Source organism: Chaetura pelagica, unplaced genomic scaffold (assembly GCF_000747805.2).
Source record: "Chaetura pelagica isolate M959 unplaced genomic scaffold, ChaPel_1.0 scaffold55, whole genome shotgun sequence".
In the NCBI taxonomy this organism is placed as follows: domain Eukaryota; kingdom Metazoa; phylum Chordata; class Aves; order Apodiformes; family Apodidae; genus Chaetura; species Chaetura pelagica.
Genome location: NW_009953571.1, coordinates 4,709,277 through 4,736,861, shown reverse-complemented (window position 1 = coordinate 4,736,861; position 27,585 = coordinate 4,709,277). Strand labels below are relative to the sequence as shown.

The 27,585-nt window shown below is 38.9% G+C and overlaps 1 protein-coding gene across 2 annotated transcripts in view; it reads left to right on the top strand.

The window, feature by feature from the left end:
* Window positions 1–26,509, top strand: part of INO80 (INO80 complex subunit) — a 62,051-nt gene extending 35,542 nt beyond the window's left edge. For both annotated transcript variants that reach the window (XM_009999568.1, XM_009999567.1), the window contains exons 25-35: window positions 3,313–3,538; window positions 9,260–9,387; window positions 13,752–13,846; window positions 17,457–17,529; window positions 20,199–20,357; window positions 21,244–21,346; window positions 21,892–21,980; window positions 22,779–22,934; window positions 24,342–24,501; window positions 25,297–25,515; window positions 26,096–26,509. In XM_009999568.1, coding sequence (XP_009997870.1) covers window positions 3,313–3,538; window positions 9,260–9,387; window positions 13,752–13,846; window positions 17,457–17,529; window positions 20,199–20,357; window positions 21,244–21,346; window positions 21,892–21,980; window positions 22,779–22,934; window positions 24,342–24,501; window positions 25,297–25,515; window positions 26,096–26,313 — 1,626 coding nt within the window. In that variant the 3' untranslated portion in view covers window positions 26,314–26,509. The remainder of the gene's footprint in view (window positions 1–3,312; window positions 3,539–9,259; window positions 9,388–13,751; window positions 13,847–17,456; window positions 17,530–20,198; window positions 20,358–21,243; window positions 21,347–21,891; window positions 21,981–22,778; window positions 22,935–24,341; window positions 24,502–25,296; window positions 25,516–26,095) is intronic.
* The last annotated feature ends 1,076 nt before the right edge of the window (window positions 26,510–27,585 follow it).

Below are 27,585 nucleotides of genomic sequence, written 5' to 3'. Positions count from 1 at the left end.
GGAAAGAGGAGAACAGAGCATATCTGACATTTATTCTAGTGAGTAAAAGTCACTGCTTTTGGCTTGGCTGGTGTATTAAAATGATTAAGTGGAGGCATGGCTTTTTGTTTTCAGGAATACAAAGACTTAATTTTATGCTTGTTAGAAACTTTTGGCAAGAGTGTAGAAGACCTGATACAGCAGAAAGGGCACATATGTTCTCAGAAACTATAGCCTTCTGTTGTTGTTTGACCTGTGATGATGAATTTTGGGAAGTTAATGGAGCAAATGATAGAAATAGGAGCGTATGTTTATGTAGCAGCTGGAAGGGGGGGATAGGGGTGAGGGTGTCTTTAGTTTTCTTTCTGTGCAGGCAGTTTTCCTGAGTACAGATTGGGCTTCAGTCACAAAAGGTAACTGGAAGGATGCATCTTGTATTTTGTTTTCATTAAGAGCCTTACTTACTTGTTTTAGAGTAATGCTGTTTGTTTTAGTTTAGCAGTTTAGTAGATCCCAGTGTGTCAGAGGTATTGTGGTAAGAAGTGATTTTTGGCATCTCACAACATCCTAAATGTTAACTTTGCATGGCAGTAAACACAGGAAGTGTTTTACAATTACCCTAACTAAACTAAGTTACTGAATTTAAAGTGGCAATGCATTCATATATCCCTATCACTATATTTTTTAAATGTATTTCTGAACTGTGATAACTGTTAAATTCAGTCAGTCTGACAAGAATGTGTTGACATAGGAGGGTTTAGTACTAAGGACTACCCTGCCTTTTGTTACCAGCAAAACCACAAAAACATACCTAGAAAAAAAACACCTTAAACTGTGCCATTACAAAAAGGAGAAATGAAGAGGGGGAACAAACTTGAATGGATTACTTTTTTTACTTACTTACTTTATTTTTCTTTTAAAATTCCTAGTGTATGAATTTTCCTTTTGATTTCAGTAGATAAGCTGTGCTTCTATGTCAGGTATTAGTCTGCTCTGTTTTGTGTGTACTGACTGACAGTCCTGAGTGTCCTGAAAATAAATATGACAGGGTGTCTGTGCCTGAAGCAGTCCTTGTTTCACCATATCCAGTGTAGAAAAATGAACTGAGATGTGATGGTTACTAGTGTCCTTTAAAAGGAACAACCTAAGTCTGTAGCATAAGTGTGGTGTACATCCGTGTTCAGGCAATAAAACTTGAAATGTGAGACGTTTTGCCCTCTCCCACAAAAGACAGTCCTATGCTTTGACTGCAGATGGCAGTACAAGATAGCATCAACTCTAGTAGTACCTATTAAGTGGAGGGAGTGTCTACAAAGTCTTACTCGACACAGCCACTTTCAATTTGCAGTGTTTGATGTGACTGCATGCATAGACCTGCAAACCAATCTGGTTTAAAAAAACTGTTAGAAAAGCAGTAGCTTTACCTTTATTGCTAAGATTTTGTATGCTTTTTAAATTTTATTTTGGTATGCACTGTAATTTTGCGTATGAATCTGTTTAAACAATTCATTTGCCTTTGCACAAATAAGTGTCTGTGAGATTAATTTCTTCTCATGAGAAGAGCTCCTGTAAAACAGGAGTGGGCCAGTTTTCCTTCACACAGAATATCTTGCTTGATACCAAATTCTTTTACTTGAATTAGCTGGTAAATGTTCAGAGAAGAACAGTCAGCATCTAAGATATAAGTCAGTCTATCCTGAGGTATGGGTTGTTCCCTTCATCTTACAGTTCTGAAGTACGTGATTTAAAACTGTTTATATTTAAACTATTTTATTGCTTATCAGTTAAGCTATTAAAACATTTTCATTTGCGTGACGTAACGTGATATATGTTATCCTCAATATGTAGCAGTTAATTATGTCATGCCAGAGTAAGCTGGATCAACAAATTAGTCTTCAACTATATAAAAGCTTTGTGCCTTTAATACAAAGATAGTTCTTTCACTGTGTTTAATGGTTCAATTGTCCTATTATCAAACCAGTTCCTGCCCTCTCTCAGTTCTCTGGAAACTCAGATGCTTACTGTTCACCATCAAACCTCAGAATCCCTTACCGTTTGTTCTGCACAGCTCTGTCTCGCTTTTTAAAATGTGAAAACTTTCACAAGTTTGATTTCCTCTGCATTCCTTTTCATTTGTTGGATTGTTTTTCATAGGCCTGTAAGTAATGTGGTCATTCTGCTCTGTTAGGATTCATGGCAATGTTTTTAACTTACATAAATTGACAAGGGTGATCTTTTTTAAATTTTGCTTCTGAAACAAAAGTAACAATTACTTCTAAAGTGATATTTCCTTCCTATATTGTTGAAAAAACCTATAAAGCCTTGCAAATTCATAATTTTTATCTGTTTTAAGCCCATACTATAAGGTTAATTGTCTAATATTAAATGTTTAGTTTCATGTTTATGTGAGTTTACAACACATAGAATGTGAAAAATTCTACTATAACTTGGTTATAAATACCTTTTGGAAACACCCACAATGCTGGCCCAAAAAAAGACTTAGGTACAGTAAAGATAAAAAGAAGTTGGTGATCTGCATTTTATTGGAAAAATTATTGTGCTAAGTAGTGAAATGTTGTGTATTTATATATGTATGAAAGTGTCATAATTGTGTGTTGCTTTGGATCTTATGGTTTAACTCTTAATGAAAGATATGGAAAAGAACTTGGCAGAGTAGGCTGTCCTGGTATGTACCATGGCTCAGTTCTGCTTTTGGTTTTTATTTCTTCAGTATCTTGAAGTTGTCCTTTACCCTGGTAAGCAAAAGAGAAGACAAAGCAATAGGTTGCATGAAGGATAGCTGTGTCTGCTGGAATGGACTCTCTACTGGAGGATCTCTCAGCCATTAGTGTACAGCTAATGGCTAATGCAGACTTCTGTTGAAGTCAGCTGTCAAGCCCAAGAAATGTGCTGTTCCAAAACAGGGCTGTTTTCCTCTTAGTTGTTTTGCTTTGTAGTTTATTTATCTTTCTAATTTTAAATGATCACATGAATTTCTGTTAAAGATAGTATGTAAATTTCATCTCTGCTGGGTAAATACTTTGTTGCAAAGGGCAAAAATTTAAATAAATAAATCTAGACCAAGTGAGTGTGCAGAAAGGGTATTCTGTTACTCTCAGCAACTGGCACAAGACATGGTTTATCAAAAGGCAAGACTACTTGTCTGTGTCTGGTCATTCATAGGACTTTTTTGTGTGTGTTGTGGAGAGATGTTGCATCTTTGCTTATTTTAAGCCAGTCGTAAGATCATTACTAAGATTTGCACGTTAATAATGATTTTAATTTTAAAATATGAAATCTGGACAAGAATGTTGATTAATATTGTACTTGTAGGTAACAGCTGTGCCACTGGAGTTCTACTGCAATGACCGAAGTGCAGAATATGAGCGCAGGGCACTGAAGGAAGGAGGAAGTCTTGAAGCAAAGCAGTGTGTACTCAATGGAGCCCCTGAGCTAGCAGCTGACTGGCTGAAGCAATGCTCCCGGTTCTTCCCAGAGTCTCCAGGAGGGCTGTTAGGGATCAGGCCTCAAAATGGCTGGTCTTTTATCAGGATACCAGGTAAGTCTGGAGGTTATCATGGAGCAGGGATTAAATAAATAAGGTCCTCTGCTCTTTGATGGCAATTATGCTTGGTTATGGGCTTTTTGAGAGGATGACGTGGTTGTGTGTTTGTTTTTCCTCCTGAGAGAAAGTTAACCCAGCTATCTTAAAATACACTGATTTAATATATTCTGACGGGGTAAAGCTATTGATGGATACTGAACAAGTCTACTGCAAACTTCTCTAATGCATACAAGTCTCTCTTAGCATGTCAGCCCTTCAAATGATTGTAAAGGGATGGATTTGCTTACTAAAGCACAGTCAACTCTCAAAACCAAATACTATTTTGAGTTGGAGATGGGAAGATTGCAGGAGAAATAACAGTCATATTTTGACTCCTAGTGTGTTGGAAGACTTTTATATTGACCTAAGAAGTCTCTTGTTGGTCTTCCTAGTGAAAGGATCAACATCACTTGTAGCAGACTACAGGATGAGTTTGGGAAACAAATTCAGAGGAAATTGGCCTGAAAAACAAGGCATGAGGGATTTACTGAGTTTCAGTTGGATTAAAAATACTCATATTTCTTGGTAAAATGGGAAAAAGATACCAGTGTACTAGTGAAGTACATGTGCTTCACAATGTGCTTCATTTTTTCCTAGAATTAGACTAAAGTAATCCAAGATTTTCTAGAACTTGATTGCAATACTGCAGTGATTTTCATGGGCTGAACACACTCTAGCTGTTAGAAGATGGTCCTATGGAGTGAGCAGAATTTTGCAGAAAGTACTAGAGATCTGAGAGACAGCCAAGAGGAAAAACAGCTTACACTGCCAGATGCTAAGTTATTCCCAGACCCTTTTGGGTCAAGGATGTTTGGCAGGGGAAGTCAGTACAGTAAAAGAAAAATGGTCTTTTGCTTGCTGTAGACTGGTTTAAGAAGGTACCTCAGAAGTGCTTGGAGTCATTTGAAGCACTTGCATGTTTGCACCTATGTAATGGAGAAACCATTTTTCATGAGCTTGCACTGAATTAATGTTCAATGACAGTTGACGATTTTATAGTTTCTTTAGGAAATCACAGAATTGTTTATTTATTACTTGGAAACAGAAGATGAATCACTGTAGTAGAAAGGTGGGAAATGGTAATGGGATTGATTAAGATAGAAGGCATAGAGGGAAGTACAGAGAAAAGTACAGAAAAAAGTACAGAAAAGTACAAAGAAAAGATGTACAGTAGAGAAAGGTCTGCATTCTCTTGAAAATACTTCTCTTTTAAGCTGATGACTTCATCATCAGCAAAAATATTTAGAGGGATAAAGATGGAAAACAAGAAGCTTACAGGAGTGAGTGAATAGGTGCAAGGTTAGTCAAATTGTCAAAGCACAACAAAGGATTTGGTTGAGAAGGTGGTTGGGATGTGTTATGTAACACTGGCTTAAGTTAGGAGATGTTGGAGCTAAAAGTGGTTTTTTAAAAAAGTAGTTTTGTGCAGCTGTGTTTTAATTACATGGAAAGTAGCATTCAAACCTAAATTTATTCTAAGGGAAGAGGGCACATACCACAACAGGACAGCTGTGTTTATACGGGCAGGGGCAGGCACAGTGCATTGCAGAAAGTGACTGATGTGCTAGAGGAGCTGCACAGGCTGAAGTCTTCCCAGTGTCAGATGGAAGGGTAGGTGTGAAGGTCTGTGGTTGATAGGTGACAGATAGAAAAGGAGTTACCTCTCTCCTTTAGCCCTGATCTATCCTCTCCCAGACTCAGTGTTTCCAGTATGCTGGCAACAAGCTCAGCTGCGATCACTGTGGGAATCTCTTGAGGCTTTTCCTGTTCTTTGAAAGAAAAATGGTCCTGGATTAAATGGCAGGAAGTGTCTGAGTCCTTTTAGCATCGATAAAAAGCACCGGCCTTGCTGGCTGTTTACTGTGAGAGCCAGCTAGCTCCTCACTGACCCCATTGTGCCGTGCAGACTGTCGGGAGGGGAACCAGGGGTGTCAACTGGAACCCAGACTTTATCTCTCTTTCCTCTGCTTTTTGCATATCCAGGGGTACTTTTCTCATTCTCCAGAGAGTGGTGAGCTCAGCTACAGTCATCGGCTAGAGCTCCTGACTGGTGTTACTTGGAGTCATAATCATTTGTAACTATTCTTCCCAGGCCAGCTGTATCCCCTTGTAGATAATTTATGTCCATATCCCTGCATGGCTGGAGGCAAAGACTTTTATTTTCAGATTGAAAGCCATACAATATGATTTTACAGTTACTTTTTATTTTGGTCTGGTTCTCTTTTCTAGTTTGTTTCATACAGTGCTGAAGAACCCAAGAAATGCATCCTAGGGAGAGTTCTTTGATGTGCAGTCTAGGACCTCTGTCTCCTGACTAGCTTAAAATGTTAAAAGTTCCTTTGATGCTATTAAAAAAGAAAATGGAAAAAAAAATAAAAAATCCAAAGATATTGTCATTCATTAAAGATTGAACATGCAGGATTGCAAATTTTGGAAAGCCCATTTTAAAAAGAGACATACCACCTTTTTCTTCCCCTGAGGTAGAAGGGAATGAGAAATAGAAGCAAGAGAAACTAAAGGTGGAAGATAGTTGTGGGGGGATTTATTTATTATTTTATTATTTTTTTAAATTATTAGTATTTCCTCCCCCCTCATTTGTACAGTTGTGTTTTCTGAAGATGGCATGGATAAAGAAGTACATTTTCTGTTGCTACTTTCCAGAATTTGTTCTTTGAAGCACTAGGTGGCACTTCAAGTATGCAGAAACATTTGATCTTTGAAAACACAATGGTATCAAGATAGCTTAAAGATACCAGGTTAAAGTCAAATGGTTTTCTCTTCCAGAGATGATAAATCTGTTTTGTTAACTGAAATAAAACCAGAACTTTGGTCAGTGCAGTCTGCTGTGATGCTAAGATATTGGACAAATTAGGAACTCTTAATAAGTTGCTAACTTTTCAGACTGTAAGACTATCCTTGTAATTTGCATTTTATTGCTATTTAAAAATAGAAACTTACACAATGGAGACCTAAGGAGCCAGCAGCAAAGGACATGCATCATTTCCAGTTACCAAACCTTAATTCTACCTATTCATGCCTGTGTGAGAAAAATTGTTGCATTTTGCATTTAGAAATTTCTTCAATCTGAGCCAGGCAAGACTGACTATTGAACAGACCCTGTTTGTTCTCCCAGTTTCCTTCCAGTCAGATGGCTTTTAGTTAATAATCGTACTAGTTTGACATTTATCTAGACTTTCCATGGTGCTTCACTCAATTTAATTCATTCTGAAATAGCAAGCTGACCAATTAGAATAAAAGCAGAATGTGATGGCTGTACGGATCTGAAAGAGCTAGTAATGTTTTGTATAAAGAGTAAACATTCCTACTGTGCAAAGTTTTTCACATACATAGTTGTATTTTAAAACCAAATAACCGTAAGTAATTACCATTTTTATTTAATTGCCTAAGTTCAAAGTTTGATTTTCCTTAGAATAACGCATGAAACTATTAACTATTTGTATGTAATTGAGACCAGGTTCTGTTCTAGAGAAGAGTGTGTCGTTGTACATTATGTTGCAATAAGAACAAATGTCAGCCTGAGCTGTGCTCCTGAGTTTTCCTTACAATATCTCCATGACTTCATTCTCTAGGTGATGAGCTCCTTAAGGTAGTTGCTAATGATTCAAGCAACGATGTGGCACTTGCTCCTGGCAAACTGGGGGAGAGCAAATAGGAGAAAAACAGTGACTATTCAGATAGGCAGACAAGAAAGAAAGAGAGCTCTCTTGTCTTGGATTCTTAGCTAGTGAATTGCAGGACCATGGCTCTAATCAGTGTTCACAGTATTGGTTTCTAGTGCAAATAGATTAGCTATTAATTTCAAGTGCTATTGACAGCTTAGATTTTTTTTTTTATTTCAGAAAGCAGCACTGTTAGCCACATCTTGTGTTGTCCTAATGGAGACCCCACTAACTCCAGCATCAAGTCCATTATTTATATTTAAGTTAAAGGATGTTTTTGAAAGCAATCTTTATTGAAATACTAAAGTGATTAAGAATCCACCATGTTTCTGGATAAAAAGTGTTGCTGAGTAGTTTTTTCCTCACTGTTGGAAGGATAAGAGGGAAGCATGCCTTGTTTTTACAGTTTTAACAAGTCACTGCATACTGGGCCTTTTCTCTGCTAGTGTAAAGTTTTCTTCTGTTGTTGAAAACCTTTGTTCAAAAGAACAGCCTTGGGTGGTGCCAGTTGTTTGAAAAATTGAGATGGATCAAGATTCTAAATTCCCTCCCTGCGGGAAAAACTTTTTAACACACTTAAATCTTGGAAATTTCCCCTGAATACTTCCTGGTTTTTACAACCTTTCTAAAAGGTGTATTAAACCTAGGCATGTTACTTCAAAATGAGCTTTTGAATGAAGTGTAGAACAGCCACATTCCTACTTTTTCTCAGCAATCCCCTTATTGTATGTGCAGGAATCAGACTTAGCCCTCAGTGCCACATCACTACACTTAGGCACTCATGGACTGTGTTGCCTGCTGTGCTCATAAGATCTCTTTAGGAATGCTGTTGTTTGATCTGTAGCCTCTGTTCCACTAGTATAAATTTGGTTTTAGTTACGTGAAAATGCATGGTGCATAGATGAATGAATTAAATTTTGTATATTCCTTTTTAAAAAACCAAGCAAGACAGTTAAACTGCCTTCCAGAAAGCTGGATTTTCTTCAGCCCAGGAGTTAATTCATTCTGGGCAATGAGAAGTGTGCAGAAATCTTACCCGCTGGAGTTTAGAGAATGGTACCTGCTAAACATGTAAAAAATATTTGGGTTCTGTACTAGCCTGCACCATCTGCAGTTGTTAACTTTCCGTTTTGGCTGTAAACATAAATTCAGATATCCCAAAGAATAAAGAATTATCAGTGGCCTTTCCAATAGATAATTTTTTTTGGAAGAAAATTTCTCTTCATCCTCTTTCAACAGTAATGTATTGTTTACTGAAGTTTATGTACAGAATGTACAAACAGGAAGATATGCTTCCTGAAAAATACTTCATGAGCAGGGCTGAAATAGAGAGGACATGAAGTTTAAAATCTGAAGTGACTTAAAAGATTGCAATCTGGAAACATTTCTTAAACAACAACAAAAAAAGCAATAAAGAAAACCCCCAAAACCACAACAGCAGAAAAAACCCCAACAAAAGCAACCTCAGAAGCAGAGAGCAGGGAAGAAAAAAGAAAAGGCAAGTGCTGTGAAGGGGCTGTTATTTTTAAGTGACCTGGAGAACTGCTTTTCCCATTTCATGTTGATGAAGGGTTTGATCTTGAAACTAGATTTGTGGAGGGTAAGGCTCACGCTCAGCAGCAGGTAGCAGCAAATGTCTGAGGGACAGCAAGTTTTCTCCACTGTCAAGGCATGTTGTGGTTGTTGATCTGGTCAGAATGAATCCTTAGAAGGGGGAACTGGCTGTCCCAAAAAGGGCTGAGTCCATAATCATGAGGAGATTAATCTGTGATGAGATTTTACCAGTGGGTATATTCATGTGCTCCTGTCGTGGCAAACAAAAGTTGTTAGCAGTGTGAGTGTGTCAGCCGGAAAGGATGTTGCAGTTTGCTCCATCACAGCTTGTTACTTTACAGATGATAATGCAGTGAAGTGCTGTTAAACCTTAGAAGTTAACTTGTTGGATGTAGCTGTTTTGGTTTTACTGTTTACCTTCTTTTCTTCCATTTCTTTTTAGACAAAGAGAGTCTGATAACTGACAGTGGAAAACTTCATGCTCTTGATCTTCTGTTGACACGGCTGAAATCTCAAGGACACAGAGTTCTCATCTACTCCCAGATGACACGGATGATTGACTTACTGGAGGTAGGAGAGATATAGCCTACAAAAGACAAATTCTGAGGATGCAGGTTTAGTAACAGTGTTTTGAAGAAAATACTATCATTTGGATGCAGCAAACCTGACATCAGATTATTGTACTGAAGGACACATAATAAATACATTAATATGAGAGCTGCCATGCAGAGTTATACTTGAGGTTCAGCCAGGTTCAGCCTAGTGTTATGCTTTCACCAGTGTACAACAGCAGATGGTATGGGGAAAATGTACACAAATAGTGATATTTCACAATTAGTGTCTCAATGTTCAGCAGTTTGCAGCTTGAGGGCTTTCTGAGCCAGTTGTGCTTTCTTTATATTCCAAGAATCCTAAATGGATTCTTCTTCCATGAAATGATTCAGTTGCATCTTAAGTTGTTGTAAATGTTGGTCATTTGCACTGCCCTGTGGTAAGAGGTTGAATGGTTTAATTATTCTCTTGCTGGTTTTCAATTGCTTCTTTCTACTTTGTTTTCATGCCTATATGTCCTTTTATTGGAAAGAAGAGGGGAAATAGTGATTATTTTTACATTATGTTTATTTTAGTTTCACAGACTTCTACTGTTTCCTTCTATCATCTTATTTCTGTGCAGAAATTTGGTAGATACGAATAATAAGAGTCTCCCTGGCACATAAAATAGGAAAGAAATTATGAATTGAGTAATTACGAGTTATTTAAATACAGTTAGTCTGCCTTAGAAGAAAAAAAACTAATCAAGATTTGATTAGCAACCATGCCACCAAAGAGCTAGTCTGAACAGGCATTTGTATGAGGACTATTAATTTGGTTTCCTATTGATAATACTTATAACAGTTAGAAAGAAATACTTTTGTTTCTCTGGGCTTCTGTTGAAGACAAAGAAGTTTGAGTTTTCTGCTGGATCTGAAAAAAGGATTTTGTTGTGTCACAGTGTCTCTGTCCCTTAGCAGTGAAGGATTGTAACTTTTATGACTATCCAATTCTGAGCAAGAAAATAGGAGACAATTTACTTCAGTTTCAAAGTCAATCCTGGTAAAGTTTTCCAACTGTGAATAGTTAGTAGGTGGAAGAATATTTGCATTTGGCAGGGTAATTCAAATACTACTAAAATGTAGAGATCCTGTGATTCCTCAGCCATTGGTCCTAGGTATACATGGGCTCCCTCAGCAGGGTTTGAGATGGGATACTACTGTCTTCTTCACAATGAAGCAAAGAGAAAAAAGTGAGAAGCCTGAATCAATAGCTGCTTAAATCACGAGCAGGGGAGCGTTTTAAGGTCAAAAAAAAAAGGTACAAGCTGAATTTTGTTTTTGCTGCTGTGAGGAAAAACAGAACTTGCATGGTTGCAATTCTGTATTTTGGCTCTTTGCCCAGCATTGCTTCGCATGCCTTTTTTTTGGCAAACATCGGACATGGTGCAGGTTTGTTGACACCCTGCATTACACCATGAAGCTCTTAAAGCTGAGTGTTTAGTGCTTCTGTCTTTTCTGTTAGCATTGCATTTTAACAGCTTGAGAGCACACCGTTTTGCTGTTCTGCCTCCTAAATGCTCAGCTGTACTTCTGGGCTATTATTACCCAAATAACCTACCTACCAAGTCCTCTGGTTTTGTTTCTCTCCACACCTGTACCAGAAGCTGGAGTTAAGCAAGATAAAAATCAAGTAAGGGCTCAATTTGTAAGAAAATCCTTGCAAGACTTATGTAGCAGTAGATTTTTTTTTCCTGACCTGAGATATCAAAATCCATCCCCTCTGCCATATTTCACTGGAATATGAAAGAACCTAAGATGTCATATTTCTTTTAACAGTATTTTGACTGTGTCAGTGTAACTGCTGCAGTATCATGCTAACCTAATTGTGCAGGGCAGAGAGCACAAAACACATTGTTTACAAAGTTATAAAACCATGTTTGTTTAATTTAGCTTCAGCTGAAGAGCAGCTGCTTAATTCAGCCATCTCAAAATGCCAGAAACAAATACAAAAAGGAACATTATTTTCTTTCAACAGAAGGGGATAGTGTATAATGTCCATAGTGTTACTTCATGCAAATGTGTATTTTATACTATTCTTCTTGTCTCTCTTTCTCCATGTGATTGCTTTATCCTGTATGGAAGAGTAAATACCCCTGATTCTAGTGGGAATCACATTGCATTTATGTAAAGAGGGGTCTAATTATATTCTACATGAAGTAAAGTGTCTTAGTTATATTCTACTAAAGGTCCATTAGTTGTGTTAAAAGATAAAAGGACTCTGATTGGTCTGTGAAATAATACAAAAGGAAAATGTTTTCTAGTTTTTGAGATAGTATCAAAGCCCAGAAGACTTCAACCGCCCTGCATTCTTGCCATACTCAAGTCATTATGTGGTGTTCATTTCCTGTAGAAATACTCTGTTGCCAGGGCCACTTTCATTATTTTCCTAGATTGATACTTCTGGTATCTTATACACTGAATGAGATTGGCAAGTAGATTTTTCAAGTAGGTATAGTATAATTATTGATGAGATTAAAGCTTCCCCATCACTCCTTGTGGGAACTAGAAAAATGAGCAGTCATCAAGTGCCTTCCACAGTTACAGTGGGAGCCAGGTATATTACTACTTAAATAGTCTTTTTTTGCCATGACTCCCATGAATGCCAGGATTACAGGGGAAGAACAGCTTATTCTTTTGTAGCTTGTGCCTTAGTGGAAATGTCTAAGGTCTGAAATAAGAATAATCTGAAATAAAAGTAGTTGTTTTCTATTTGTGCTGAAGTTTGTTTAGAAAACACTGATGAAGAGATAGTTAATAGCAAGATGAGGAAAGACTAAATCAAGATGTTGGAAGTCTGAATCACCATAAAGGCAGATAAAGACAATTACTAAGAAATGGAAGGAAAATGCCTTTGTGATAACAGAAGATAATTTATCAAATCTGGAGAAAGGTCACATAGTGCCTAATTGATGGTTGTATCTCTCTGGTTTTAGTTAGTGACAGAAACCTGTCATAGAAACGGAATAATAAATCAATAGTAAATTAGGGCATGAGTGCCTGTGTAGTGAAGTAGCAGTTCTCTGTTTAAAACTTCTGTTGTTGTACTCCAAAAATCATATCCACCATGAGCTCTGTTTTGTAGAGGTAGACCAAGTGTGACTTGGGCCATTTTCACTTTGTTAATTTTATTTACATATTTTTATCTTTCATCTGTCACACATTGAAGCTTCTTTCTGCTCCAGCAATCTTTTTCCCAGGTTCATTATAGTATGGTAGCTCTTTCACCTTTTCTGCAGTAGTGAAGCAAAACAAAAAAGGAACAGTAGCCCTGAGGGAGAGGTAAAAAGGAGAACTGAGCATGTTACTGTCAGAAGGTTCATTAGAGTAAAGGCACTGCCATGTCTTCTCACAGCACATCAGTTCTGTATCTGCTGAACACTACAGCTTGGAGCAAGATGATTCCAATAGTTCTTGCTGCTAAAGTGCCATCTGTTTCCTTTCTGTCTTCATTTGCAGTCACAGCATCTCCAAAAGACACATGAACTGCTAGGGTTAAAGCTAGTAAATGTAACCAGTAGGAGTTGCATCTTGTCAGCCAAGGATCACATTGATAAAATATTGGAGTATTTTCCCACAGAAACTCTTAGGATATCTGTATAACCTGAAGAGCTTTCTGTGTAAATCAGATTTTATTGACAGTTGCACAGGTAGCAGAGAGTGCTGGGTGACTTAGTGTGAAAAATGTCTCTCATTGGAAAAAGCCTGTGTCTACAGCATTCCTGGTTGATGCCATTTGATTTGTGTCCCAGGCAATGGTTCCAGTTCTGCTGCTTGGCATGAGCTGTGGGCTGACACACCAATGTAATGTTCAAAGTGTTCCTGTATGTTCCTGTATGTGGTAATATTCACAGGCCCTTTATTAGTGAAAGAAATCATGAACAGATGCTAGTGTACAGTACCAGGTTTTTTAAACCACTAGTCAAATAGTTTAAAATTGACAGGGAGCAGATGCAGTTGGTTTGTTGGGAAAGGTTCACTTACACAGTGAAACATTTTTGTGGAAAAAAACCCTCCTCTTTTAGTTATTTTATTTGCCTATTTATTTATAGAAAAAAGCATGTTACTGTAACACTGTCTGCGGTGCAGCAGATGCATCCTCAACTCTGAACAGACATCATAATTTCTCTCTTGTATGAAATGCAAAAACTGACATGGCTGAGTAATTTCTGAGTTTCTGTTATTATAAAGCATTGGCTACATAAGGTTGTAGCGTATTTGTTGACAACATTTAGGGTTTGGTTTTTTTTGTAAGTAGCAGTTCTGCTTTTATTGTTTATGGGTTTTTTTGAATAATCAAGATTGAACAGTTTCAAGAGCAACTATGGTGTATGTTATTTGCAGGAATACATGGTTTATAGGAAACATACCTACATGAGATTGGATGGTTCCTCAAAGATCTCTGAACGAAGGGACATGGTAGCAGATTTTCAGAACAGGTACTGTATTTTACAAGGTGTTTCTATGCAAAATTGTGTGTACATAGACAAATAGCATAAAATGTAATGGAAATAAATGAAATTTGCACTTACATTACCTTTCCAGATATCAGATGGACCTAATTTATCTGAAACAGTTTCTAGGTGGTTTGCTGACCAGGAGTCACTGGTGTTGATATTGAACTCAGTTGTATTCAGGCATTTGTCATATGTGAAGCAGTATTGGAACCAAATTTAGTGTATCCCCCTGTTGTGCTTCTTGTCATTCCAAATAAGCTATTGCTTATAAAGAAAGGCAGCAGATGTTTGTTCGTTATTATGTGCTCTGACAATTGACACTGAAGATGAGATTTTGAAAGTGACCTGTTTTTCTGCAGAACAGACCATATAAGCATAGCTTATTAAGAAACATTAATATAGTATACAGGTGATAAAATGAAGATTTTATTAGACAGTAAGAGATGCTAACCCTTTTTGTTTAATTAAACAAAATTAGTTCTTGCAATTTTTACAAGCACATCAGGAAGGAAGAGTATGTGATTATCATAAATAAATATATTTTAGTAGAACTTTGTCTTGACTAGAGTGCAGTATTTATAATGGTTCAATTTGTGATTATTATGTTTACTTTTAATAATGAGATATGGCTTAATAAAATGGCATTTTAGTATGGGAGTTGACAATAAGGCTGCCCTGTCTGAATGTTGATGTTGAGCTTGTAAGAAGGTCACTTTGCTTCTGACTTAGGTTCATAGGTTGTTGTTTATTGCAGGGTGAAAGTAGCATTCTAGGCTGTAGTCCCAGGGTATCATGTCTGACATTAGTGGGGGAAGCCGTATACAGCTTTTCAGGCCACTGGTTCATGAGGCTTGAAGACCTGAAGGACTGTGTTCTAGTGAACTCCTCAGAGCAATAAAACTTAAAAAGAACCTGTGCCAAATACCTGAAGTGAGAGGACCCTTCAGATTATTATGTTCCCCTGGAATCCTCACTTTTCTTCCTATAAGGTCCTTTAACCAAAAAAAGTGAGGAAATTTGTTTTTATTAATGAACCAGAATTAGGTTTTATTAATTAGTAGAACAACTGAAGAAAAATAATCACTTTGGCAGGAAATCCCTTTGAGATAGAGGTCAGCCAGTCTAAATAATAATTCCTATTAAAATGTTAGTTGAGTTCCTCCTGTATATTATTACCTTATGAGAAATATTTCTAGGAAAAAAGAGAACTGAACTATCTTGCAGGATGTCCTAACTACAGAATGCTAATTTAATCCTGTGGTCTGTGTTACTGTCCACTTTCTTTCCTTCCCAAACTGCATTTCCAGAAGCATTTCACAGCTGGATGTGCAGGCGACTGTCTGTGTGCACGTTCCACTGTTGTTGAAAGAGTGGAAAGATTTCTTGGCCAAGGAATACCTGCACAGTGAACAGGCACTTGGTGACTCCTTTAGCTTTGTACTTGTAGGATACAATCTAGAGACTGACAGTTCGGATCCAGTTCCTCCCAGCTGTCCATAGCTCAGGATGGATTTTTTTACTCCTAGATTTTGGATTGCCAGAAACCTCTCTAATTTTCAAGTTCATAGTCCTTTTTTTGTGTGTGTTAATTCATAGTTTTCATAATTATTTCTGTAGTCTACTGGCAATTTCTTTAGAGAGGACAGGAGGAAATCTCACCTTGGACCAGAATGAGTTCTTTGAGAGTCTGTTTTTATAATACAGCTTTGCCAGGTACTTGCGAATATCTTGAAGTTTGAGTCCTGAGAAAGTACTTCTAGTAGACCTTCAAGGATATGGCTTCCAAAACCATTAGTTTTTTACATTTGTTGTACTAGAATATGTGTAATAGCATGCAACACACACTTCCTCCAAGAAGTGCAAGAAGGACCCTTTAGATTTTGATTACTGGGCTTTGAAGGACAGATTGCCTACCCATAGTCAGTCAGGAGGGGAATGTCCTATGCTGTTCATTCAGCAAGAATTTCTGGTGCTTTACTAATTTTGCATGCACTAGTGTACAAACAGTGTGGTACCAAAGGAATGTGGCAGTGCAGACTGTCTTTTGCTAAACAGAGGACTTTGCTCTGTTGCTGCTGAAGTAGTGCTGTCAGCCTCTTTGGAGTCCTTATTGGTACTGTCTGCTTTTTTTCATTAACCTTTTCACAGATCCATACGGTGTTCAACACTTTTAAATACTGCTGACCCCCCAGTGGCACTAGTGACCTTAGCAGAAATCCTGATTTTTGCTGTTACCACTTGAGTATTCATCAGCACTTGGTCATTCTATGTATCAACCTGTCTCCTTTGTCTCCTGTGTGTGCAGTGGTAGAACTGCCATTGACTCTTGGCAACTGTGGCCATTTTGTCTGACTTCTCAGACTGTAGCTAGGGCTTAGTGCACTGTTACAGGTACTTGCCTAGTGTGCCCTAGCCTCCTCAGTTATGTAAAGGATTATTAGGCTTAGAGGATTATTCCAAGTCAGGTATTGGGATGCCTCATGTCTCTTAGCCACCATCCCTAAATCTGATGCCAGCAAGTCTAACGCTGAGGACTAATATGACTGTATTAGGGTTTGTGGGTCTTCCAAGGAGGTGTTCAGAGAAAGTTTCCTGAAGTGTGTTGTGAAATGACAGTCCATCTGCTAGGGCCTTCTGTCCGGAGGGCTATGTTCACCAAAGGCAATGGGTTTGTCATTGACTTCCGTGCAGGCTGAGGAGTCCCAAGGAACGTGGATGTAATACAGTTAGTGCAAACTGAAAATGCTCCAAGCTGGGAAGGACAACATGTGTACAGTATTAATGGAGCTCACTTAGAGACACTGTCTCAAAGAACTGAAGTTAGATTGAAATGAATGCCTCTTCCTTTTTGTGCAGTATCATTTTTACTGTCTAGATAATCACCCCTGAAACATTTAACAGACGATCACAACTGAATTGTTATATGACTGAAATGAAATTATTTATCCCCATTTTACAGATTACAAAAAAGTGGACAGAAGAGATTAGAATTTTTAATTTGAATCAGCAACACAATTAGGACTAGAGTCATTAAGTTCTTCAACTGAAGGACTTCCGTTTGTGCCAGTGGACCTTTGGATGGACCTCTGTATTTGCAAGCTTGCTTTTATCTTAAGATTATTCCTTCCTCCCCCCCTCCAAGTTGTTTGTTCTGTTCAAAGCACCAAATTTAGAAGAAAACTTGCATCTACACAGTTTGAACATTTATTTTTCTTACTTTATCAATTGAGCATTGTTAAGGCAAGATTTTTTTAACATCTCTGAGTTCTGTGAAACAACAAATTGTTCTTTGTCCATATGAAATCTTAATTTCCAATGTGGGCAGGATAAACAAGCCCTGGTTTATTTTGATAGAGATTAATAAGCTGCTATTGCAAACTGAATGTTTGCATGTTCCAACAGTCCTGATTTGTAGATTACCTTCTCTTACTCATTCATGGGTTTTTTTCTTGACCATGAGCAGCACAAAATGTTCTTAAGTGTTAAAGTAATAGAAATAGCCCAAATTACTTTATAGGGGTCAAAAAATTTACTCCTGTGGTTATTTCTTGTTCATTGTGCACAAAATGAGGGTCTTTTAATCTCTTTATAGGAATGATATTTTTGTGTTCCTGTTAAGCACGAGAGCTGGAGGCTTGGGCATTAACCTTACAGCTGCAGATACGGTAAGTGAAGTTTGGGAAAGTAGCATAGAATAAAAAAATCAGCTTACTGATGTTTAGTTTTCAGTATAAATATTTGTTTTGCCTGCCTCATCTGTTTCCAACCACTGTTTTTTCCCAAGCTGCTTATCTCCTGCCTACCAGCGTCATGATGTATGTAGAAAATTGGTCTTTTTATGTGGAAGTTGTCACTCTTTTAGCCATGCTGATCAATATTTTTTAGTACTGCCATTCACGTAATGAAATTGCATAACCTCATTGACTTTTCTTATATCTACAATATAGTATTATCTTGATGATAAAAAGTTGTAGAATATTGGGCACTTAGTACACAGTTTTTGGTTGCAGTTGGAAGCGTCTTCCTTCTCCCCATATACTTTAGTACCAGAGTCTAGAAAGGAGCTGGATCCTTGAAGGGCTCTACGGATAGAACCATAGTATGATTTGGATTGGAAAGGACCTTATAGATCATCTAGATCCAACCCCTCTCCATGAGCAGGGACACCTCCCACTAGACCAGTTGCTCCAAGCCCCATCCAACCTGGCCTTGAACACTTCCAGGGATGGAGCTTCCACAACTTAATATAGGTGTATGCTTTCTGGTTTTGAACATGTATTTAGTCCTCATTGGTAAGCTTTTAAAAAATAATTCTAGGGAACTCCCTAATCCATTGACTGCTTTTAGAAAGGTTTTGTTCTGAAGTAAACTTTATCAGTGTGGACATTGTAGCAGGGAAGGAATTTCTTACTTCTGGTGGAGATCATGGGTTTTGAATTTTTTTTTGCTTCTTCCAGTGCAAATGATGTTTGTGCTGCTCTGGGAGATTTTAATTGGGGTGTAACTTGCAGAATTTCTCACCTCTTTTGAAGAACTCAGCTGCAAAATCCTTGGTCACAATTGACTTTTTTGTAGAAATTGAAAGTTTTACTGTAAATAAGGTGTTTTTTGAATACCAGTCTTGGTGCTTTCATCTTTGTTAGGCACTTAAATATACAGTAGATACTTTGAAAAATGCAGAACATTCAGCAAATGACATTTTCATACAGTGAATGCTGTTTCATGTATGACTTTTTGCTCTTAAGGTTCAACTGCAAAGGAAGCAGTAGGACAGGTATCAGTTACCCTGTTTGCTGTTCACAGTAGAGTTGAAGTGACGCCTCTGAAGTACAAAGTCATTTACAGCTGAATATCAGCTAGCCAGGAAGGATAAATTGATTGCCACCTACTTAGCAGAGGTGTCAACGCAGAGTGATTTAGGTCTTGCATTCTGGAGTAGCTACTGCTTGTCACTAGGGAAAATACACTGACTTACATTAACTATTTATCTCTTCAAAAACAGCTATTCTTGTGCTTCTAACTCAGGACCTAGTGTGCTTGCAGATTTGAGCCCAAGATAGACTGTAATCCTTAGCCATACAAAACCAAAGATCTCTGAATCAAATCAAATACATTATTTTAAATACTCCATGATATTTTGCTCTCACTTAAACAGGAAGAAAGCAAGTATCTGTAGGATTTTCACAGTTGAAAAGTTCTCTCGATTTAAGTTGCTTCAACAGAGGAAATAAAAAGAAGAACAGAGATGCTCCTGCAGGCTCATGTCATGAGCATTTTTAGTTCTGTGTTTTTGTAACTTTCTGAATACTTTATTCTGCTGTCTGAAGCTTTTTTCAGTGTTTTTGTTTTTTGTGCTTATTGGGCATAAAGTACTGTTGTAATAATAGGGTGATATCACTGTAATGTGGTGCTTCAGTTTTTTGTAGTAGAAGCACCAGAAGTGTTGGACTAGACTAGATTTATCCAGGTTTGAAAGAAAAAAACAAAACAAAACAAAAACAGGAGTATTACTTTTCATGTGAAATTCTAATTTAATGGGCTTCTTAAGGTAAGTAACACTAGAATGGGTTAATGATTGTCAGGCTTTGACTCAGGATCAGCATTTAGACAACAATGCTCTCGATCCCCTCCCCACTCCACCCAGGTAGGGAAGGAGAGAGAGACTGAAGAGAGAGAGACTTTCCAGTTTGAAAACTAAACTAGACAGCTTTAATTAAATACTAATTATTAAAAAAAATGCACAATTATATACAAGTATGTTCAGGAATGTGCAAAACCTTATTGCCTCCCCTCACCCCCAGCAACTCCCACAGCATCTCCTGAGCTGTGAGCAGTTCCAAAGTGTCCCCGAGCTGCAGAGCAGACAGGAGCTGAGGGGAGAGGGGTAGGGGTCAGAAATGCATGAGCCTAAGGATCAGTGGTGATGGATAGATGGAGTCCTCCCTGGATTCTGGCCATGGATGGAAGAAGGGAAGAAGAAGCAGGAAGAAGGGCTTGCTAAGATGGTTACAATTAATTACAGGACAGTGATTCAATGTGATGACAAACATAAGAATTTTGTGCAGATCTGTTGAAGAGGATACTGAAGGCATTCTGTGGAAGTTGAAACATTCACACTGTCAGTTTGCATTCATCTGACATGCAGTGGAAAAGGCTTGCTAGCACTGGGCAAAGCTAGCTTGATATAGCCTGCAGTGGGTGGTAGTTTTGTGGGGTGTGTTGCAGAACTTTAATTTTTATTGGTATATTGGATTTTTCTTCCCCTGTTTAATCACTATGGTGCTCTAAATGTACGGCTTTATTTAATCCTTTCTGTTCTGGTGTCCTTTTGCAGGTAATTTTCTATGACAGTGACTGGAACCCAACAGTAGACCAGCAAGCCATGGACCGGGCACACAGGCTGGGCCAGACGAAACAAGTCACAGTGTATCGGCTGATCTGTAAAGGCACCATTGAGGAGCGCATCTTGCAGAGGGCCAAGGAGAAGAGTGAGGTAGGAGGGAAGAAACGGTCTGGAACAAGAAGTTACAGAAAAAGCATCAGAAAACACTTACCAAAATGAGTAAAGAAAAAGTATCTGCAGGGAGATGGAAGCCAAAAGGGAATGTCTTTGTTCAAATAAACAAATCTGTACCCCTAACACAGCAGCCTTACAGCTGCAGTATATGAGCTGGGAAGAAGTTAATTATTTATACTGTGGCTGCATGAAAACTTTCTTCTGATGGAATGAGACTACTCAGGCTTCTTTAAGGCTAGAACTTCTGTCCTTCTCCCTGTGTCAGGGCTACTGATTCCTATCATGTTACACTGTTACACCACAGCCTGTATTTTGTGAATGCATTCAGGTTTCCTGTGTGGAAACTTACCCATTTTCTCTAGGATATTGCACTGGAGTCACCAGATCTCACCCCGAAAGTAAAACATCATCTTTTTGTTGGTCATCTAAATAATCAAAATATGTTCTGCATAATCCTCTGTGCAGATTACTTGAAAAATTGGACTGGTAATTTATTCCTGAGAGGAGAACCACTGTGTTTTTTTCTTTTTGCTAGCAGTATGTTAGTACCATCATGATTTGTTGTTTATTAGATGGTGCTTTAGAAGAAGTGAAACTTCGCACAAGGGATTGTAGTTTTCTGCTTTCTAGCTTGGTTGCTTTTTGCATTTTGCAACTGTAATAAATACTCTTAATAAATCTTCCCTGAAATTTTGCTACTAACTTTGATGTGATAGAGACAGTGAGTCAATTCTGACTTAGACAGATGAGCTGACATCTTTTTTTGCTGGTGTTCAGTGAAGGGTAATGCAAATAGTTGATAGCTGCTTGGAATAATTTTTCCTTTTTCTCTCTTTTTCTTTTTTTCTTCCTTTCCTTCTAGATCCAGCGAATGGTGATTTCAGGTGGCAATTTCAAACCTGACACCTTGAAGCCAAAGGAAGTGGTCAGCCTTCTCCTCGATGATGAGGAACTAGAAAAGAAATGTAAGTGAAATTCATGTTGCAGTGTTTTTCCCATCTTCCACTTCATTAGCTTATGAAATCTGTGTTTTTATCTCAATGAACATATGTATTGCTGATAACAACTTCTGTTTCCTGGCTCTTTTTGTCTTACCAACTCATGTTAGTACAAGCTGGTTTCGTATCACTGCTGAGCTGAAGTTGTGCAAGAGAGACACGATGATGTGATAAAGTTTTTACTGGCACTCAGTCAGGATCATTACATTGTTCCTGAATGACAAAGCTTTGACATGAATTATTTAGATCATGACAAGAAAAGTATTAATGAAAATTGGTTTTTATCACACTTTTGAAGCTGTAGAAGAGGTTTATGCTTTTATGTTGCTTGAAAGAAGAATTTCACTGTAAAACTCTTTGTTACTTGGATACAAATAATTTTAATATAGCAGTGTTTTAATACAGCTGACTTTTCTTCACAGTTCTGTTAGAACTAGAATTTATTGTAAACTTCACAAAAGGGTGTGAAGTATTTTTCCAGTGGTGACAGCTTTGCATTTCTTTTCCAACAGTGCGTCAGCGTCAAGAAGAGAAGCGACAGCAGGAAGAAACAAACCGTGTGAAAGAACGAAAGCGTAAAAGGGAAAAATATGCTGAGAAGGTACTTTGATGCAAAGAGGTTGCCTGTGTCAGCGACAGAGCCAGAAGAGCTTCAGGCTCACTGTTAATGTGGTGTTGGCAGCATTTTGTGCAAAGGCAGTCTGAGTAAAGCCTTCTTCCCTTCACCATGGAACACCAACCTGTGGCACTTCCCTGCACGGAAGAGGGATAGTACTAAATACACAATCCCTAGTTACCTGAATTTCAGTATCATTAGCAATTTGAAAAATAAGGAAGTACTGTGTACCCAAACCAAACTGTAGATCGCTGGTAGCCTACAGACAACCATTAGAGGACTTGTGCTTGAAAAAACCCAAAAATTATCAACTGATCATTCTAGGCATACAGAACACAGATAAACCCCATATGTGGCTTCCATGGAACAAGGGAAGATCATTTGGTTTAAAAAAGGTTATTAAAATTAGCTAATGAAAATTCTTAATTTTTGAGACAGGGAGGCTTTGCATTAAAGAATTGGAACTTTATGTAATGATAGAGAATTTTAAGCTCACTCCAAAAGATCATGGAAAACACAGTAATTCTGTAAGAGTAATTCTCTGTCATTCCAGCTATGTTAGGAAGAAAAAACAACAACCTGAGTCCTACTTAAATCGAAAGAAGGAGCCTTTAAGTGATCTGGTACTGTCCCCTTCAGAAACCTACTATGGGAAATTCCAGATGTAGCATTCCTTGAGTTACAATGCTGCATTAGGTGTTGAGATTTTGGGTTGCTTATTGCCTTTCTTCTTTTTGGTCATCTTTTTTTTATTTATTCCTGGTATTGTTTTATTTATTTCAGAAGAAGAAAGAAGATGAATTGGATGGGAAGAGAAAGAAAGAGGCTATGAACCTTGTGATCCCATTTGTTCCTTCAGCTGATAACTCCAATCTGTCTGCTGATGGCGATGACTCCTTCATTAGTGTAGACTCTGCCATGCCCAGCCCTTTCAGTGAAGTAAGACTCACTGTTGCTTTCAGCTATACACTATATAAGTTGTGGCTACCTCCTGTAGGGTTCTTGCTTTCTGTTCTCTTAGCTAGTGTAGAACTTCAAGAATGTGGGAAAGTGCAGTGTCTTAAAAGATGAATCATAGAAATGAAAATAGTTTATCGAAAGCATAACAGTTGCTAATAAGCTTCTTTACAGCTCCTCATGTTATTTGACATTCCTGTATTCCCCTCTTCATTTGCTCCATGCCTCCCTTTTCTTACAGCAAGCTCATGCCCCAACTCTCCTCCCTTTCAGCCTCTGAAATTTTTCCTGCTTGCAGCCCCACTTACTTTCTTCGCTATCACTCTCTATGACTACCTGAAGGGAGGTTGTAGTCAGGTGGGGGTTGGGCTCTTCTCCCAGCCAACTAGTGACAGGATGAGAGGGTGTGGCCTGAAGCTACACCAGGGGAGGTTTAGGTTGGATATTAGGAAGCACTTCCTCATGGAAAGGGTATGAGACATTGGAATGGACTGCCCAGGGAAGTGATGGAGTCACCATCCCTGCAGGCTTTTAAGGAAAGACATGGCATGTAGTGCTATGGTCTAGCCAATGTGGTGGTAATAGGCTGGACTTGGTGATCTCAGAGGTCTTTTCCAGCCTCAATAATTCTTTGATTCTGTGATTCTCCCCTTTTCCCTGCCTTTGTAATTCTCACATTTATAAACTTGGGCCTTCTTCTGTACTCGTACCTTTCATAGCGAGCACACTCTCTTACTGTTCCTGAGGCAAAGAGTGTCTCTCACATAGCTCCTTGACATTCAGTTTCTTTGTAAGTGCTCCTCACTAGTCTCATTACATCTCCTTCTCTGCTTGCTTCCTTGCTTCTGATTCTGAATTAGTGTGTTTTTCTCTCTGGCATTTAAATTGTACATTCTCAATGGCAGACATACTGTTTTCCTTTATCTTTTTATAAAGAATTGCAAATTGGTTTTCACATATTTTGTTCTCTACCTTGTTGATTAAGTTTTCTATGTTGTATTGATCCCTTATTGACAAAGTTTTTATTAGCAGTGGTAGCAGGTTAAGAATCCTATTGTTTTCTCTCATGCAGTTGAAGATACAGTTGAGCAGCAGTTATTTTAAATCTCTTCTGAGACCATTAGTCCCCTCTCCTTAGCATCTATTTTCATGAATCAAAACTAAGTAGCTCCTGGAGGTCTTTACTGCTACTTAACATGTAAATAAGGGGGTGTGGTGTGATTAGATGATGTGTCATGCTGCTAGTCTCACATAAAGAAAATTGAGGGAGAGCAGAACAAGGACCAATTAATTACTTGTGATTGTATGTCTTGTAAGGATCTTACTATGTTTGTACCCTTCTCTTCCCTAGCCTGAGAAGCTAACAGCTTTGTTCCCTGTCACGTTTAGATATCCATTAGCAGTGAATTACATATGGGCTCTATCCCCCCTGATGAGAGCAGCAATGATATGCTTGTGATTGTGGATGATCCAGCTTCTTCAGCACCTCAGTCAAGGGCAACAAACTCTCCTGCTTCCATTACAGGCTCAGTTTCAGATACTATCAATGGTCAGTACTTTTGCCTTGACTTACTACTGACATTTATTAAACATTAACTTTGTATGGGTAGATAATATATTGTATTCATTTTAAGCAAAAAATATATATGGTTGGCAGTATTTGGGGAAAAAATGCCCTCTCATTGGCAAATTACTTCTGATTGGTAGAAAATCTGTTTATAGTCTGTCATTTACCTCACATTCAGTGTCCATTACTCTTAAAAGTTGTGTCCTTTGTTCCTGTGCGATAGAGGGCTTGGCTTCCATTATGCACATATTTACCAAATTGCAGACAGCTACAAAACTAATAATCTGTAAACTTTTCCTTGAATTTGCTGTTGGGCTGATAATCAGTTATCTGTTTTCAGTGGGTGAGTGGAGCAGCTGTAGTTTTAAGTAATGGCAGATGTTTTTAACTACCACAGTTTTCTACACTGAAATAAGTAGAGCCATAGCTCTTCACAAGTTTCTTTTAGAGATAGCAAATGGAAGAAACTTTGTCTTTCAAGTAGAGAAAAAGCTTCATCCTGAAGTAGAACCTAGAATCCTGCAGCTCTTTGTGGATTGGATTCACAGTAATAAATAGTTGGAGTTAAGAAGATGCGGTTAATGAAGAGTGAAGTTTTAAGTACCCATGATTTCTTTTCATAGGATGACTGCTAATTGTGTCTGTATCCATGTAAATTAAAAGTATCAGTTAATGGGAACAGTTTAATGTGAATAGCAGACAATCATGATGCTGCATCCATTTGTGAGTCACCTGAAATACTACAGCACTTAATGTTTTAACACTCTTTTTGTTAAGGTGTTTCAATGCAAGATGCACCTTTCTCTGGGAGAGGCCAGTCAGGTCGAAGCCGGGGTCGTCCTAAAAGTGCGAGCGGCGGATCCAAAGGCGGCACCGGGAAGGGCCGGAGCCGGAAATCGATAGCGGGAAGCGCGGCTGCCATGGCAGGGGCCAAAGCGGGGGCGGCAGCAGCCTCGGCAGCAGCTTACGCAGCCTACGGGTACAATGTCTCTAAAGGTATGTGGGGAGGGGGAGGCAGCAAGCTGCCCTGAGCAGAACCAACCACGTGAGTTGGGTGATTGTTTTTTACAGCCTGTAAAACAATAGGAAAAAAGGGTTGTATTGTGGGTATTACTTGTCTGCTATGATAATGGTGTGAGGGCATAGCCAGTTTCACCACAGATGGCCTTGAGAAGCTAGTCCTGCAGAAGTTCTGTTCTGCCATTTGAATTCTCTCATCCCAAATATTTTTCCTCTTGTTTTTTGTTCTGGTGTCCGGACAGATAGGATGCTGTTGTTTTATTCCCGGGGTATGGCTGTGGTTTTCATGCGTTGCTGTCACATTGAAGTTACAGCATCAGGTTCCACAATGTGCACAACTGGTTGATGGAGCTTCAGCTCTACACCAGCTGAAGGTGGCCCAGGGTATAACTGCAAGACATTTTGTATCTTAAGGACATCCCTCTTCATTAAACTCATGTATATCTTGAATACAGGGTAGTCTTAAGACTGATTGTTAGCATATTGTTTGTTGTTGAAGAGTCACAAGTGGAGTAACATTCTGACATGGAATTTGATTCTCTTTTTCCATTGCTAGGGATGTCTGCAAGTAGCCCTCTGCAAACAGCAATTATTCGGCCTTCTGGACTAGCAGATTTTGGACCTTCAAGCGCCTCTTCTCCCTTGAGCTCCCCTTTGAGTAAAGGAAACAGTGTTTGTGGGACCCCCAAAAGCTTAAACCTGACCAGCACTCTCATATCAGAAGCTCCAGTTCGGAAGCAAAGCAAAGGTGCCCACACCTCGGGTGGTCGGTAGTAGTTTTGAACCCCCAAAGCTTTGAACTGTGTTGGCTTTCAGAGTAGACCACCCTGCCAGTTGAAGGCATGTGAGCAAATGCCTTGTTGCTGTCCAGCACGCGTGTGAAAAGAAAATCAAAGCACAATGGGAGTGGGTGGTTTATGTGAGCACTTTGATTATGTGTATTCCAAAAAACTATCTTTGCAGACACTGCGAGAAGGAAGGAGGGGAGTCTGGGGTAACTGGGAGGTTGTCAGCTTGTGTTTTATTGATGCATCTGACAAGGATTCCCAAGAAAGCATCCAGCTACTCCATGCAATATCCTGCAGCTGTGTGTGCTTGAAGTTGCTGTTAGTTTTATCCTACAAAATCCGTATCTGAAGCCCAGGAGTGTCCTGTAGAGTCACAAGACATTTCTGCACTGGCAGTTGGTCGGTGTAGATGTGAGGTAACTGGGGGCTAAGCTGAAGATGATGTGTGATCAAAAAAAAAAATTGGATTCTTCCAGTGTGGGGCTCTTGAGTTCTCTAAAGGTTTGAAATGCAAAGGAAGGTGTCTCGGGTCGTTCCCAGGGAATGGACTCTCTTCAGCACCATCTGTCAGGAAAAAGGTTCAGAGCTGCAGAACACGGAGTGTGCTGGCAGGGCTAGTGAGGGCAGCAGCACTGCCTCTGCATCACACAGTGGAGGGAACCACAAGTGGGTGATTTGGTTTGCATTTCAGAGTTGTGTTTAGAATGATTTCTCTCGCTTGTGAGGTGTGCAGAGCTCTTAAAAGCTTAGAAACAAAGGCTCTGTTTGTACATATCTCAGGAAGAGGAAAAGCAGAAGTGCTAAGAGTGAGTTTGCTGCTGCTCCTCTCACTGTGCCATAGCAGAGTGTGGTTTGCAGCTTGCAGTGCTGCCAGGGGAGCAATGAAAAACAGTCCTGAGAGAGCAGGAAGGAACTGTGCCATTCCCCCTTCCAGCAAATCCTGGGAAGAAAATTGTCTCATATCCCAACCATCCATTGACTGTTCTTCCAGTGTTGTTTTCCCTTTGTTTTTGTGATCACACATACCAGCTTGGTTGAGTTCACTGCGGTGTGTGGGTACCAGTGGCTGTGTCCTTTAAGGCTGATGGAAGGCAGTACTGCCAGTGCCCATCTGTGTTCTCATTCTCTGGTTGCTCCTTCCCTGTTCTCGATGCACAACCCCCTGTAGCCCCTTGCTTTGCTGTAAGCGTTGTCTGCATTGCACTGAGATTTAGGTGTGGGGCAGTACTTGTCTGACACATTGAATTAAAAGGCTGTT